At 41.6% G+C, this 15,743-nt stretch overlaps 1 protein-coding gene across 18 annotated transcripts in view; it reads right to left on the reverse strand.

The window, feature by feature from the left end:
- Positions 1-15,689, reverse strand: part of SERGEF (secretion regulating guanine nucleotide exchange factor) — a 142,194-nt gene extending 126,505 nt beyond the window's left edge. For 7 of the 18 annotated variants that reach the window (XR_015288619.1, XM_086895352.1, XM_086895359.1 and 4 more), the window contains exons 1-8: positions 15,594-15,689; positions 14,046-14,184; positions 13,147-13,302; positions 11,438-11,532; positions 10,238-10,298; positions 9,033-9,146; positions 8,669-8,731; positions 5,240-5,398 (exon numbers count right to left, since the gene is read on the reverse strand). Coding sequence is in view for 14 of the 18 variants with exons in the window: in XM_086895352.1 (XP_086751478.1) it covers positions 5,240-5,398; positions 8,669-8,731; positions 9,033-9,146; positions 10,238-10,298; positions 11,438-11,532; positions 13,147-13,302; positions 14,046-14,184; positions 15,594-15,617 (811 nt within the window). In the remaining 4 variants the exon portion in view is untranslated. Of the gene's footprint in view, positions 1-396; positions 437-5,239; positions 5,399-7,294; positions 7,382-8,668; positions 8,732-9,032; positions 9,147-10,237; positions 10,299-11,437; positions 11,533-13,146; positions 13,303-14,045; positions 14,185-15,593 lie in introns of all 18 variants that reach the window. The other 11 variants (XM_086895346.1, XM_086895350.1, XM_086895357.1 and 8 more) reach the window with 5 other exon arrangements.
- Positions 15,690-15,743: the final 54 nt, after the last annotated feature.

Genomic DNA, 15,743 nt, shown 5'->3' on the forward strand with positions numbered 1-15,743 from the left:
GAGGAAACAGCTCTGAAGACAATACAGAAAACAAGGCACTTTCCACATATATCTAGAATCTCACATTCTGTTATTGCACACTAAATTTCCCACAGTTGCCAATGTTCATTTCTGAATTTTGGTCCCCAAGCTTATGCATTTCTTTCTCTCCTCTTGACATGCTCTACACTTTATAATCAAATGCAGCAACTTCAAGATAGGCCCGGAAGCTTCAAAATTGACCCCCAAGGCAGGTGGACAAAGGCTTTTCTTTTTTGAACATTCATTACTTGAACTCAAGTTCTGCTTCAAAGAGGTTTAGAGGTACCTATCAATTTGGAAGTTTTGATTAAGCTATATTTTAGTATTTCACCTGTATTCCCAAAACCCATCATCCTTCCAATGAAATACAGCTACCTCATGTAGGGCTCCAGCTTCAAACTCTCGGCTGCCGTGTCTAAAAAGAGACAAGAATTAGAACAAAAAAATATGTATGATATATATACAGATACACAAATGTATCTGCTGTCCTAGGGAGCTGCTGAAAAATTCAAGGTAGAGAAAGTTTGCTTTCAAGAGGAAGGCTGCAGAGTCTGGATTCAAGAGCAAACTGGAAAGGACCTCTAGTGGGCCGAGGCTGTGCTGCTCGGGTGCTAGACATGTCCTTCCCCTTCACCTCCCTGCAGGTGCACAACTTGCCAGCAAAGCCCAATAGCTTTACCTTGTGACTGCCATCAGAAAAGGCACCTAGAAGTGCAACTACAGCTTCTGTGAGAGACTGAAATGCTAAAGGTTAATGACTGAAACAAGATCAGAAATATTCTCGCATTCTGTTCCTGGTGCTTGGAGGGACACACTGTCATTTGCTTCAGAAAAACACACGAGATGGTTTATATTTTACTCTGTAGGTCACTAGCATGTCAGACCCCTTCAGAGTAGTTTTATGTGGCCTAAATGACATGACATTCAAAGATGCACAAATTCAGATGCACATTTGAAATGAGGATTCAGAATATTATTCAGACTATGTCATGGCATTTTGTTCTTCCAAGACTTTTTAGCTGTAGGCAGTTTTGCACAGGCAGCAGAAACACAATTTTAACTGCATTTTTGAAGTAACTTTCTAGTGAAAGAGCTTGGAATTCTTTATCTGAGCTCAAACAAAGCATAACTTCATGTGACACTATGTGACAAAGGGATTAGGGAATGTATTCAGGAGAATACACAGATAATAAATCAGGCCAGATTAAGGAAGGTTATTTATTAGGCATCCCAGTTAAAAAGAAAATATCTTGTTTTGAATTGAAGTTGATGATTCACCTCTACATCTTTAAAATACCTCTCTTCCTATATTTAGGTTTGCCTTCAAGTCAGACTAGTTCTATCATTCCCCAAAGTAGACTAATTTACATCTTCAACGTTACAGGTCATAGCTTAGCTCTCTTTTAAATGACCTAAGCAATAACCTCTCTTTCAGCAGTTACCCTCAAAGAGTTTGCATTAACTTGAGAGGGACCACAAATTAAAGCTGACATTAAGGAAGGCAATGCAAGACAGCTGCTCATTATTCAAAAATAGTATCACCTATACTGCAGTGGTGCTCCTAGTGCCATTAAGCAGAGTGCTGGATAGGAAGCAAACCTTGTGCAGAGTGGCTGTCTGAAGAGAACAGCCCTGGTACTTGAATAGTTTAAGGCCACAAGAATGCACCTGTTTCTGTCCTTCACATGGAGCAGCAACAGCACTGCCCTGCCATCAGTGAAAAGCATTCCTGAGAGTCACTTGACACAAGCATTCACAGAGAAAATAGGAGATAAAATAAAAACACCAGCAAGTTCATATCTCATCATCAGAGACCTGATCAAAGAAGAACCAAGGCTTCTTAACCTTCATCTTTCTGGACCAACCATCATAAACTAGGACCACCTCTGCTATCAGAAAAACATAACTTACTTTGAAAGGTACTGGTGATGCCATGAAGTCTAACTGTGCTTCCCTCCTCTGTAGAAAACAGTAATCAAAGCAGGAAAAGAAAGCACTCATCTGTCCTGAAGGGTTCTGTGAGTTATTTTACAGTAAGAGTGTGTACAGTGGAAATAGCCCGAAAAGATATCTCTATAATAAAAAGAATAAGGAATTGAAGCTGATGAGGATCAGTTAAAGGTAAGGATTAAAAATACAACATCTCGTGAAAACATTCCTGAACACCTTTAAGTCAAGGAATTAATTTCTCAGGAATTAATGTCTTGAATCCAAACTGCTTTATGATATAAACAACAGCAATGAAAAAAAGAGTTGAACTCTAAAAAGAAATTACAGGAAACCTCTGCTGAATGAGATGGAACACAGGATATGAAGGAGATGCAGGCATTAAAGTGATTTCAGGTGCAATTAAAATCCCTTGTAAAGAGATAATGGGGAAGAAATTAAAATTACTTGTGTGCTTTGCTTTTATGTCACTGTACCAAATTTTGCCAGCAGCATGAAGGAAAAACAAAGCAAGTCTTAAAACAGGCCAGCTTACATAAGAGGGAAAGACAGAAGACAAAAATATTTATGCTGCGTTCCTTTTTTCTGATAACAAACTTGATAACTTGCTTGGACTCACTTTAAAATTGTTAAACCATTGCAACCACGAAACTGGCAACTGTTCCTCCAGATAACTGCTTTTAATAACATCACTCTCTCATTTACTTTTCACTCTTTCATTAGTTCTACAGCCAAGCACTGCTCACCTGGCAAATAAAGATCAAAATGTCATTTTGAAATGGCAGAATTTGTGAATTTATGCATTTGTGTCCAATGTTTATCCACTTAGTTCCTTCCTGTGTCTTTCCAATGAGAAGAGTTTTGAGTTACTGTGAAGACAGCTGCAATAACAAGTTTTTTATTATTACTACTCTGACCAGGACTAATGTTCTGGAAAAAAAAATTCAAACAGATCCCTAAGTATTTGTAACAGCCTCTTAAAATTCAACTACCTTCTGCAGAAAACACTACACGAGAATTCAGGTACAGTAACAAATTTTAAACTACTAAATTTTGCATTGTGGTAAGATTATTAATTAGAAGATACTTATTCTTTCATCCAGCAAAATCCCTGTATGCTGCAATGTCTTTCAAAAGTATGTTTTTATCTTCCACAATGAGCAGAGAAGCATCATACTACAATATCTCTTTCTTACATTTCCTGTGTCCAAAAATCACTCATTTTGCCTCCTTTCCACTAATTGGGGAACTCCCCAGAGTAAAGCAAGCAGGAAATGTTTGTATCAATATCTCTAAACTGAAGTACATGCAGCCCTAGGTTTTCACAAGATAATCCACTGGAGGGCAGGATGGAAATTACATATAAATAATTTAATTTATTAATAAATTATTAATGGTTTTAATTATTTAATAAAGTAATATTTTAAGTAGCGTTTATCTTTATCTCATCCTTTGTAAAATTTCTATTGTACATATTTTATAGTTTGAATATTAGAACATAATATATCTATAATTTATAAATAAGTAAGTATACTGGGGGCTGCATGCTCAAAAAAGACTTTACTGATCCATAACATTTGTGAATCACTGGTTTATGACTTCATCACTAAGAAACTAAACTAACTTTTCCTCCTTTACTAGAAGGAGGTAGAAATACTGGTAGGGAGAGCTGCATGCAGGGGACAGGTCTCAAGTGGGCTGCATTTTTCACTTATTCAGCTGCAAGTTTAATGCAGCAAATGATTTTCCAGAAAGAGTTAAGTGCTTCAGCTCACACTATATCTAGTAGCTGAACAACCTTGAAATTCCCACAGGATCCTAATTGGTGTCTGGAGGCCGCCAAAGGCCATTCAAAATCTTATTCCAGATGATTTAGGTTCAGGTCCACTGATCTTCAAAGAGATTTAAAATTATAAATATATAAAATACAGTTTCAGCAATAACTTGTGCCACTGCATCACTTGGCCAGTTTTCTAATGCAGACATAGGAAGTCATCCTATTTTTATATAAATTCTTTTTAAACATTCAGCAGCAAAACACCCCTGGTAGTCACTCTACACCCTTTTTGTTGTTGTATAAAAACACCTACTTAAATACTCCATGTCTGTAATACCTACAGATAAGGTACCAAGTAAGCGAAACACTGAAGTTACTAAAATTCGTGGAAAATTTTATTTAGTGGGTATGCTCTATTAAGAAATAGTGAAGGAAAGCAAACCAAGCTGTCAAGACTCACTCTTTAAAAATCGTTATCCTGACTAATGGCTTCTTTCTACCATTTCTGTTTCAGTGAGGGTGACATCAAGCACTTAATGCAAGAACTACAGATTTTGAGATAAATTCTTTTACTGCGCCTGAAAAGTTTCCAAGCAGCTCATAGTATTGACTGCAGCTTTGAAATTTTCAGTCTAGCCTCCTCTAAAAATCAGAGTTCAGACATTTCAGCTAAAGGAGCAGCTGATGTAGATTTTTTTACACACTTCTCTCACATACTCACATACTTTGAGATATATTTCACTGTCAAACAATGAATGCTATGAAACAGAAAACAACCAATTTGTTTTTCCAGTCACACATCATAGCTCTGGCTGTTCCTTTTCCTCTGTGGAAGATTTCCACCCTCTTGTTAGCCTTAACTATGGCACCACACACTGCAACAGGAGAAGCAAAGAATACAAGCACCACAAAACAGCCTCAGATGCCCATCTTGCCTTTCCATCTCATCTACCTTTCCCTCCTGCCTTTGCATTTCACACTCTGATGAGCTTCACCAGATCAACCGTCCCTTTACACATGAATATCACCATTATATAATCTTCCTCTCATCTCCTCCTAGGTAAGAATCTAACCCTCCACACCTGGCAGGTTCCACATTGTTCTCATCACAAAGATTCCCAGGAAAGTACAGCTTCAACATGAAATCCATTTTTGTTTTCATCTTCAGAGAATGCTCTTCAAGTGTAACGATGCCCCTTTTTACTTGTCTTTTCCAAATATTTTCTGGGTTTGACCACAAACATGCACATAAGCCAGCTTATTTTAGTTTACTGATTTTCTTTTGAATATATTATTTTCGTTGCCCTTAATGCCCTACTAAAAGAGCAGCCAAAGGGATTTCTGTCCTCACTGTTTTTCAATCAAACCTGGGTGAAACTGAAACACTGTGTGTCCAGCCACTATCAGTGAGAAAGAACACTGGCTGCCTGCAACAAAGACAACTTACAATTTACTGTTTGGGTGCCATATGTTACTGCTTTTTAAATATCCTACCTGTCTGTGCCACCAGGTGGGTCCAGCCGCTCCAGACTGCTCCAATCCTTTCATGTGAGAAACAGTGGGTGTCTATCTTCTTGGGCTCAGCAAGAAAAATGTCTCCGCTCACCAGCTGCCCATGTTTGTTGCTGCCCCAGACAAACAGGTGTCCTTCATCTACAAGACAGAGAAGTAAAATCTCTTTAAAGGGATGTAGATCTAATACCACCAGATTCAGGCTCTGTCTCAGTTCAGTGATGCTGAGGAAAGAACATATCATTCAATTTGTGTTCTCACGTTATGCTTTTCCCTACCATTCTTTACCATTCCAACTGGGATATCAGAAATATTTGCAAGGGCCTTAACAACATGGCCTATTTTCTGAAGGCTACACAGACTCCCTGAAGCAACTAGAGTTTTCAGGTCAAACTGCAGAGATGTTTATAACAAAGACTAATTCTTATTAAAAAACTAACCACAGTAGTCAATTTCTCTGAATAAAAGAAAATCAAAGCATCTTGGAGACATTCACTGAGCAGTCCCTCTCCATCCACCCTGTCCTTGCAGACCAGCTATTATTTCCACTCCAAAGCTTTGATTATATCCAGTAAATAACTTTATGGACTGCAGCAAATAATTCAAATTCTGGCTGGCTGCTTCTGCTCTGCTTTACAGTCTCCCAGCCTCTCTACAAGAACTAGACTCCCAGCTCTGCTCATACCAGTTCTGCCTCCTTCAGCTTGAACAAATTCAGTAAATCCCCCAAAGCAGGGACAGTCCAGTGCTCCTTGACTCACCTTGCACAGTCACTTCCTAAAGGAATTGGACATACAGTTACGAACACACTACTAAAACAGGCATCACCCATCACAAGGCAAAATTAAAACATTATCATGCCAGACAACACTTGAGACTTCCATAAGCACTCCCATGCCTTCTCCATCCCTTTTCTAGAACAAGCATTTGTTCAAATGCGCACTCCAGGATTCCAGCCACAGGGATGAATCTTTTTACAGAAATACCCACAGTACTTTATATCAATGCAAGCTGGAGTAGCTCACAGCCAACGGACATGGACACAGCGACTGCTCAGGTGAGTCCTTCTGCAGACATCACATAGCATTAGTTTCATCTTTTCAGGACAAAACCATTCCTCCCAAGTCCTAGGCCTCCACAGTGAAAAAAAAACCACTTAAAGAGAACACATGGTGTCAGGCCTCCCTGAAGTCTTTGCCAGCCTGCACAAGCTGGAAGCGTAAGAAATAAATCTTGCACACATGATCTTGCACATTGTTGTGGGCCCAGAAAGACTGGAAGTCATGTAAGCTACATGGAATTTTTTGGAGCACACATCCACAACACTCGAGGCATCAGGATGTCTCAGGTCAGCACTGAACTCATTACAAGCACCATGGCAGAAGTAAATCTTTCTACGTAGAACTTCGGCTACAGGATATTTAATAATCTCAGTTTGGTAACAGCAACAGAAAGAGTAAGCCAGAAGAATTCCACTATATTACTGCTGTTGAAAAACAGGCAAGGAGTGGGAGTGGGTGCAGAAGCCAGTACTGGAAGTCATCTGCAGGACTTCCCATGTGCCTGTTTAAAACAACACAACTGAAAAGGGGAAAAAGTCAAGCAATTGTTTCTTTCAAATATTTGAATTCTCCACTAAGATTGATAAATTCTCCTTCCCAGCATGAAGTACACACACTCTCTAGAGAGAGGGGAGAAAAAAAATAAAATTAAAAACAGAGGTGACAGAAACACAACAAAGAAAAACAATGTGGCCATTCATAATCCACATTAGCATGCACTGCCTCTGTCACCTCCTTTTACAGAAGGTGTATTTGCTTTATCCTGGGAAAAGTCTCATGCTCGACCCTTATTTCTTGAGTAGGTTTGAACAGAAACTTAGACACTGAGACTTAGCATCATATTCTCACCCCTGGAGGGTTCAGGCCAGTTTGGATACCAGTAGACTCTACCATCCTTTTTTCCAAGATTATGTTTATGTTTATGTTTCCAAACATTATGTTTATAACAGCCCACATCAACAGCTGTATCCCAAACCTGCCTGGCTGTAGGTATTTGATATCCCATCAGCAGGTGACTCATGGAACAGAGGCAGAGAAAACTGCACCACAGTACAAGGCATTCCTAGAAAAAAAAGACCCATTTAAATATTACATCCTGCAGTAGTATATTTATTATACCAAGCATCTCAAAAACACAAAATATTTTAAGTAATAACTATCTTGCAGGACAAAGGGCATCAACAGCATCACATTATAGAAGTATGTGGCATTTATTTTGTCAGTCTTGTTCCACTGCTGCCAAATAGACCGCTCTCTTAAATAAAAAGTAAAAGCATGAAAGAATAATCTGTTCACTGTCTAAATAGAGAGTGCCAATTATCTAAAGTAGATTTTATTTGTTCTTACAGTTTGTCTTCACTAATCTTGCATACACTTTGCATCTCTGAACTCAATACAATTTACATCTTGGAACATCTCCCCATACAACTAAATCTCTATAGATCTGCATAAGCAAGTACTCCAATGCTCCTTTAATGATGACAGAGGTACCAGATGGCTGCAGATTTGCTAAGAACTTGTTCCTGTGAAGTTTGGCAAAGACTTGTCTTCATAAGGTTCAATATATTTTACACACTTCAAAACTGTAAGATTACAACATGAAAGCTATTCTGTTTCCCCTTCTCCCAATCTGTCAAAATAAAAAGAAATCTTTATTAGACTTTCATTACTGGATACCCAGTACTCCAGTATGGGAGCACTGCCTGAGGATCAAAGAACAAATGGCAGATATTATGGAAGTGCCTAACCAATTACAGCAACTTTCTACTCTTCAAATAAACTTCGTGCCCTTACACCACACATCTGCACTCTGTCACAGTGGAGCCTAAGATAGCTCCAGGCCTTTTCACACCCCTGCACTGCCCCACACAGAGGCATTAGGTCACCTTGCTGTGGCTACCTTCTGCTGCCTTTCTGCTTTTCTTTCTTTCTGCTGCCTTTCCTGGGACAGCCACCCAGCACACCTCTTCTCCGTGGGCAAAGGGTTGCACTGCTTCCAGCAGTAACCAGTTACCCCTAGAGGGCATCCTGCTGCAGCTCCAGAGACTTACAAATCCTTACAGAGTTTCTAGCCATTAAGAGTCCAGGCCCTGAATTACATAAGGCTAAGATCCCACCTTAGAAAAGACACACAAAGAAAAACACACAAAATTCAGAGAACTCGAAACGTGAGTCCAGCTCTTAAAACAAAAGGAAAGTTCTCAGAGGGCAAAACTGTTACAAAACAATTACGAGCACTAACTAGGGCAGATCAAATTTCACCGATTTTACCAAACCTGACAACATTTCAAAAGCAGAGAAAGCTTTGAAGGGTGAATTGGGGACTTTCACCTCTGCACCTGAGGCCTACCTGTGAGGGACACGGAATGATAGGAGCCTGCAGCAACTTCCTTCACATTTACATCTTCCAGGCCTAGAAAAAACATAGTCACAATAAAATTTCTACAGCAGGTATCAATTCACACACAAACATGCATAAAAGTGTAACAGGATGGTGATGACTTTTATAATAAAAGGCTCTGCCTTTGCGCCACAGACATGGCAGGACTCTCATTTTCCCCACAGATCATGATTTTCTATAACCATTCTATCCTTCAGTAACTGCACTACATGTTTGCAGTACCACATGGCCATATAAAAAGGAAGATTCATAACACTCCAAATTATATTTCTGCTCTATCAACCCACACAAAGGAAGCAGATTTCTGGATTACCTGCCACTTCACAGGGCTCCTTTGCTGTCAAGAACAGAGGGAGGGCTTTTCCTTGGCTTGCACGCTTTGCCTGAGATGCCATCCCAGTTCCCCACTGCAGCACCAAACCACTGTCTTTTCAGAGTAAACACAAAGAAAAGAGATTAAAACAAATCAACCACCAACAAAAACCATTCCACATGTTAATGAACAGTCATTCATCCAAGTAATTTTCACTGACTTAAATTACACTTTAAAAGACCTTTATGCCAAAAAACATTCAGATAACCCTGGTGAAGTCAACAAGCAACAGTCTCAGTCTACATGTAAGAAAACTAAGAAGGTAGGAAGCTATTAGAGACTCAGTAGGAGAAATCCTGTGGTTGCAGTACCTCAGGAAAGGATACAAAGTTCTTGTCATTCCTGTACTTTCTCTTCCCCCCTTTCCCTCTCTTGATGTCAATTTGTTTGGCAGTGCAGCAAAGGGAATCTCAATTCCTACTGCTCACACAAGCACCAGAGATCCCACTGTTCTTCCAAGTATCTCCTGTGCACCCTCAGCACCACTACCTGGAACCCATACTGAGGTTCACACAAAACTAAACCAAATACAAGAGCAGGTATAGTTTGTTTTTCCTCAGGAAAAAGGAAGGGTTTGATTTCTACTGTTACACCATGAAAAAGTCAGAGTCTCTAATTACAGCAGGAGAAATTTTTAGTTTCATTCTTGTGATTTTCCAGGTGTAAATTTCAATTACATCATTCAAAAAGACAAAGTTTATGTGCAGCTCCATTTTGAAGTATCTTATAAAAACTTAAATTACTTTGCATACTATAATGAGTTCAAATCCTAAAATACATTGATTGACCAGAAACTCTTTTTCCTGAAAAAAAATCCTTTTATGTTTTGTTTCAGAATAAGAAAAAAGAAATCAGTACATTTTCCATCCATCAGAAAATTAACATGTTAATAAACTATCACTCTGAATTCTTGGAAGAAGTTTTTCCTCATGATTTTCCGGGAAGATGGTTCTAGAATGTTTACTATTCATGCTAATTTGTCCCAAAGTCTTACAGTCCATGACTTTAAGGTGTATTTTCCCCGTGATATTTGAAATAAATAGTAGATTAGATAAATTTCATCTTTTCCTTCCTCTCCTCCTCCAAGACATTAAAATCCCATTTCATTTGTTACTGAAAATATGTTAAAATTATGACATACTTACCTGTAGCAGCAAGGGCGTGTCTCAGTCCTGCAGCAATATGCACCACCTTCTCTTTGAGAGACTACACAAAAAAAGAAAATTATAATTTAGTTGCTTTTTGCATTTTGTGCCTCTGAAAACAAAACAGGCCAAGAAGAAGTGGAACACTACAAAAATAGTGCTCACAATTCCAACCTGCATGTCCCAAAGCATATCACCATTTTGTATCACAAAGTAAATTTTGACCAATAAAAGTTAGTGGGAACATCTTCAAGAAATAAAAAATAAGTCAGCCAAGCAACTGGATGCACAGCGTTTTAGCAATAAATAAAAAAACACAGTCAAAATATCCATCTGAAAAAAGAAATGTTGGTGATACAAATATGTTTATTTCTCAGTCTTAACTCAGTGTTCCTCAAGAATTACATCAAAACATCCACAGTAAATTCTGGTGGTTAGCAAGTACTATGTTGCATTGGCAAGCTGTCCAGTCTTGCCAAGTTACTGATGGAATTTTGTTTTCCACTGAGAAAACCTGGAAGTTTCCCTCCACAGCAATAGACCTCAGGAACAATGTGAAGTTTCCCCCTTCTGTTATCTCCCATCCCATCCTGTCTTGCTCTTAGCAGGGTTTTGCAGACCCTCTGGATACCTATCCTTGGTGGAAAAGCAGCAGGTGTATTTAAAATAGGTGGCATCAAGCCCAAGAATTTAAGGGATACCAACCAAAAGAACAAATATTCAGCATGAATAGTTTGTTTGGTGAGGGATGAGAAAGATTCACATCAGCACTGTCATTACTACCAAATTTTAAGACACCATATTGCAGTCGATGCTCTCAGGAAACATCAAGGGTACAGAAACATCAAGTGAACTAACTCCTACTCACTAGAGGTCACCTAAGGAATCAGCTGCCCTCCTTCTCCTACACTGAAAAAAACAACAAAGGAATATCTGGCATGAGCCATGATACTAAATAATTTCTTGTCTGCGAAGTGAAAGAGTCAGCTTTCTCTTAGAAGTGGGAAACTTCTTCATACAGCAAGAAAAGCAGCCTTAGCCTTTCAATTCACCTTTGGGCCTTTACTTTATAAGCTTATCTGTAGAAGATAGGCACTATAAAAAATTAGCTAAAGAGTCTGGCTTAAAGCCCATTGAGGTCAGATGACCTCTGTAAATTGCTGGAAGCAATAAAAAGCACACCACCTTCTAAACCTTTACCTCAATCTTTTGTGGAATCAAGCATGGGCCTGAAATTTGAGGAAGTCCCAGTTGTCCAAAGGAGTTTGACCCACAGGACAGCACGAGGCCAGATCCTGCAAAAAGTGTTAGAGCAGGATCAGTAAACCCATGAGCAATAGCACTGTAACATTATAACAAGCACAATAATACAGCCAAGTAGCTCAAGAAATGACCTTACATGTCCCCAAAGCCCCTGAGGCCAAAGGCTTCTGGGCTCACACACCATGTCCAGAAAAGGTATCAAGCTCAGTGGGACACAGAGAGTGATTTAGCATGCAAGGCAAGTAGCTTAAAACCTGTGAGTGCCAGCACATAGAAGCATAGAACAGTTTGGGTTGGGAGGTACATAAAGATCATCCATTTCCAACCCCCCTGCCATGGGCAGGGACACCTTACCCTATCTCAGGTTGCTCAGAGGCCCATCCAACTTGGCCTTTGACACTGCCAGGGATGGGGCATTCACAGCTTCTCAGGCAACCTGTTTCAGTGCCTCACCAGGAAAGAGATTCTTCCTAGTAACTAACCTAATCCTGTCCTCTTTCAGTTTAAAGCCTTCACCCTTTGTCCTATCACTACAAGCCTTTGTAAAAAGTTCCTCCATAGCTGTCCTGTGGTTCCTTTAAGGTTCTGAAAGGTCATTCCTATCACAGATGTCCCAGGGCAGGTGCAGCCTGCAGTTTATGATGGGGCTGTGCTGCTTTGTGACCACAATGCACCACCATACAATACAAGGCAGTATAATTACAGGGGTAGTAGTTCCTTCATCAAATCTATGTCTGACGTGCAAAATACAGAAAATCATGGCCTCAGTTATGCCACTTTTAATCAAAGTAGGTAGCACCTTACTATTCACTCTGTTCCACTGAGGTCAGAGGGATTTCTCATCTGGATGGGACTACTCAAGTAAGGTATTACTAAGATTGATTATGGATGTCATGCTTGGGTACTTGATAATGAGCTGCAAACAAGTTCTGAATCCATTACTCTTAGAGAATTTTTGAATGTGATTATCAGTAGCATTTGCTATAAAGTGAAAGCCATCTTTCAAATATGTCATGTTTCAGAGAACAGCTAAATCCTGAATTCATGGCTAAATCCTGAATTCATGGCTAAATCCTGAATTCCATATAAGGCTAAGAGAATTTGTCCAGGGTTAGGACCTTCTCCATGCTGAATAGCCCCAACTCTCTCAGTCTTTGATCATAGGAGAGGTGCTACATCCCTCTGATCATCTCTGGACTCACCCCAGCAGGTCCCTGTCCTTCCTGTGCTGGGACCCCAGAGCTGATGCAGCACTCCAGGTGGGGTCTCACCAGAGCAGAGGGGCAGAATCCCCTCCTTGTCCTGCTGCCCACGGGGCTCTGGGTGCAGCCCAGGGCACATTTGGCTCTCTGGGCTGGGAGTACCCATGGCTGGGTCATGTCCAGCCTCTCACCCACAGCACCTCCAAGCCCTTCTGGGCAGGGCTGCTCTCCATCCCTTCATCCCCAGCCTCTGTTGATACCGGGAGCTGTCCTGACTCAGGTGTAGCATCCTGCACTTGACCTTGTTGATTTTCCTGAGGTTCCCGTGGACCTCTTCTCAAACTTGTCCAGATCCCTCAAATCACACAAGCAATAGCATTTTGGAACTTTCAGCATGTTTGCTACATCAAGATATTTCTTCAGCTCTTAGAGAGATAGATTTACCTACTAATATGATTGTAAAATCCCAGCCACATGCAACTTGTTTCACACAAAAGCCAGACAGGGCAGTGCACAAAGTAAAACAGAGTACATCCTCTGTGTGATTCAATCCCAGCTGCCCATTTTTGTTGTGGCCACATACAAAGAGTTGTCCTGTACCTGGAAGAAAAAAAAAACAAAAACAAAACCAAATTGCATTCCACTTCACAGACTAAAAAGAGAAACCTACATGTGTTAGATCCTGTGACAAACAAGGACAGTGATTGTGTGTCATTTTAGGCACTGCAATCAAATAAAAAGTAAGAGAAACAGTTGTTTCTGATGCATCAGAAACACCTCTGAGTAACCAGCTATGGAGAGCTGGGTCTGTCAAGGGAGACAATGTGTATGGTAAGATACGCACCTCTCACACTAAGATGCTTGATAAAGCATCTTATCAATTAAGATAACACTTATCATTTAAGATAAACTTTTTTAGCATGTCCACATCTGTCTGTATTCCTTCTTTACCACAATTAGCTGTGCCATATAGCAGAACCCTTCAAGGGCCAGATGTTATGTCCTAGTCCTTACCTTAACACTTCTTAAGATTGAATAACCTCTGAGTCCCCCTTCCCACTCCCCATCCTCAATACAGAAAATTTAGCTTCTCTGTACAAAAGAAACAGCTGAAGAAACAGTCCTCACACTGCCACGAAGTGACCACACAATATATAAGCAACAGGAATTTCTCCAAATATTGAGTTAACAGGGAGTAGAGGCAGGTGATTTGCAACTAAGGATTGTACTTGCTCAGAAACAGCAGCCACAGAGAGGTGGCAGCACAGAACCAACAGGGAAGCACACCAAAAAAAAAAAAAATATTAAAAGCCAAACACCCCGAGCAAGAGCTGTGTTTTTACCAGTGATAACTGCAGAATGTCCCCCTCCTCCAGCAATGCTTACAACGTCTTGACATTTGCAGGAAACACCTTTCAAGGCCTGAGGAACCAGCACATCCTCTTTATGACCAAGACCAAGTTGTCCATAGCTGTTTGCACCCTTCAAAAGCACACAGAAAAATAACACTTTTTTTTTGAAAGTTAACAAAAGAAGCACACATATGCTCCCAGTGACAAACAAGCATATTTGGGATATGCCACGGGTTAACCTGCTCCTAAAAATCCCCTGATTCCCAGGATTACGGACCAGGAGTGTCCCAACTTCGCTATAGTTAAGGGTGTCTGTGCAGCCCCGGTATTTTAATACAACCTGCTAGGACTTTAACTGCAGGCTCACAGTTAATAAGAAGGAAAACCTTTCTATCAGGATGATTACCACATGTTTAATTATAATGCTAATGATTCCCATTCATCACTAAGATCTTTTTCATGCCGCTGCTTTCTGGCAGGCTACCTCCAAAATGAGAGCAGAAAGACATGCTACCTTGTTCTGGAACCTAAACAAGTAAATCAGAAACATTTACTAAGTGTTTATTAAGTGTTTTATATTAAGAGATCCAAATGAAAATATAGCAATTATAGGCAGTATAAATTAACAGGTATAAAACTATAGCTACTAAACATAGCATGGAAAGCAGAAATTGCCAGAATGGTAACAAGTCAGGGAATTTCTTAGTCAACTTCAGCTCTGCGTCCAACAGTTCAACTTTCAGTCACAAAAAGAGATACCATAACCTTCCCCATCCCACACGGCGCAGTAACAGCAACACTCCACACCCACAGTGTTCCCAGCTAGTGATCCCTGGGAAATACTTTCGCTACTTCGCCCGTGCTTCCCCTGCCCATCTGCTCTCAATTTTCCCTCCACCTCTCCCGAAATTAAATCAATAAAAGGCCGCATTCAGCGCCACACGTTTCGCAGCCACAGAAACACGGCCGCTTCACGCAGGCTCGCCAGGCCGCTCGGCCCAGCCCAGAGCCAGCGGGTGGATGAGCTGCGACATCCAGGCGCTGTCCCACAGCCACAGCTGCTGGGGGATAGGCGCTTTAGAGCGTGGTACTGCCGTACAGCCGTAATTATTTTTAAAAAGACGTGTCACAACCTCCCGTTTTAGCCTGTAACTGGCAGTGAATTTTCAAGCCTTCAAAACCAGGCAAGCCGCGATAAGGCGCAGAAGGACCCGAGGGGCCGAGAGCCACACGCGGCTATCCCAACGCCAGCACCGCTCCAGCCGCCCTGCCCGGGCGGGCGAGCCGGCACCAACTATGGCCCCGCGGAGCAAATGGGGCTGCCCAGCGTGAGGGATGTCCCTCCCGCGGCTCTCAGACCCGCTGTGCCCACCAGGTGAACCGCGGCGTTGTTTCCCTGCGGGGCGGGGACACCGCGGCCCCGCTCCCCCGGGCCGAGCGCCACAGCATCCCGGGAGGGCGAGCAGCGGCTCTGCCACCCTCCCGCCCCCGGACAGCAGGAGATCCCGGCCCCCCGGGCCGTGCCGAGGGCCCACTCACCCAGGCGAACAGCTGGGGCTCCATGGCACGGGGCCGGCGGCTCCCGGCGCTTCCCGCCGCCCGCGGGCCGGGCAGGAAGGGGCGGGCACGGGGCGGGACCACGGGCGGGCAGAGCCTGAACCAGGCAGGGAAGGGCCAGCCGCGAGCGAG

The sequence above is a fragment of the Cyanistes caeruleus genome, chromosome 6, assembly GCF_971803275.1.
Source record: "Cyanistes caeruleus chromosome 6, bCyaCae1.hap1.1, whole genome shotgun sequence".
NCBI lineage: Eukaryota > Metazoa > Chordata > Aves > Passeriformes > Paridae > Cyanistes > Cyanistes caeruleus.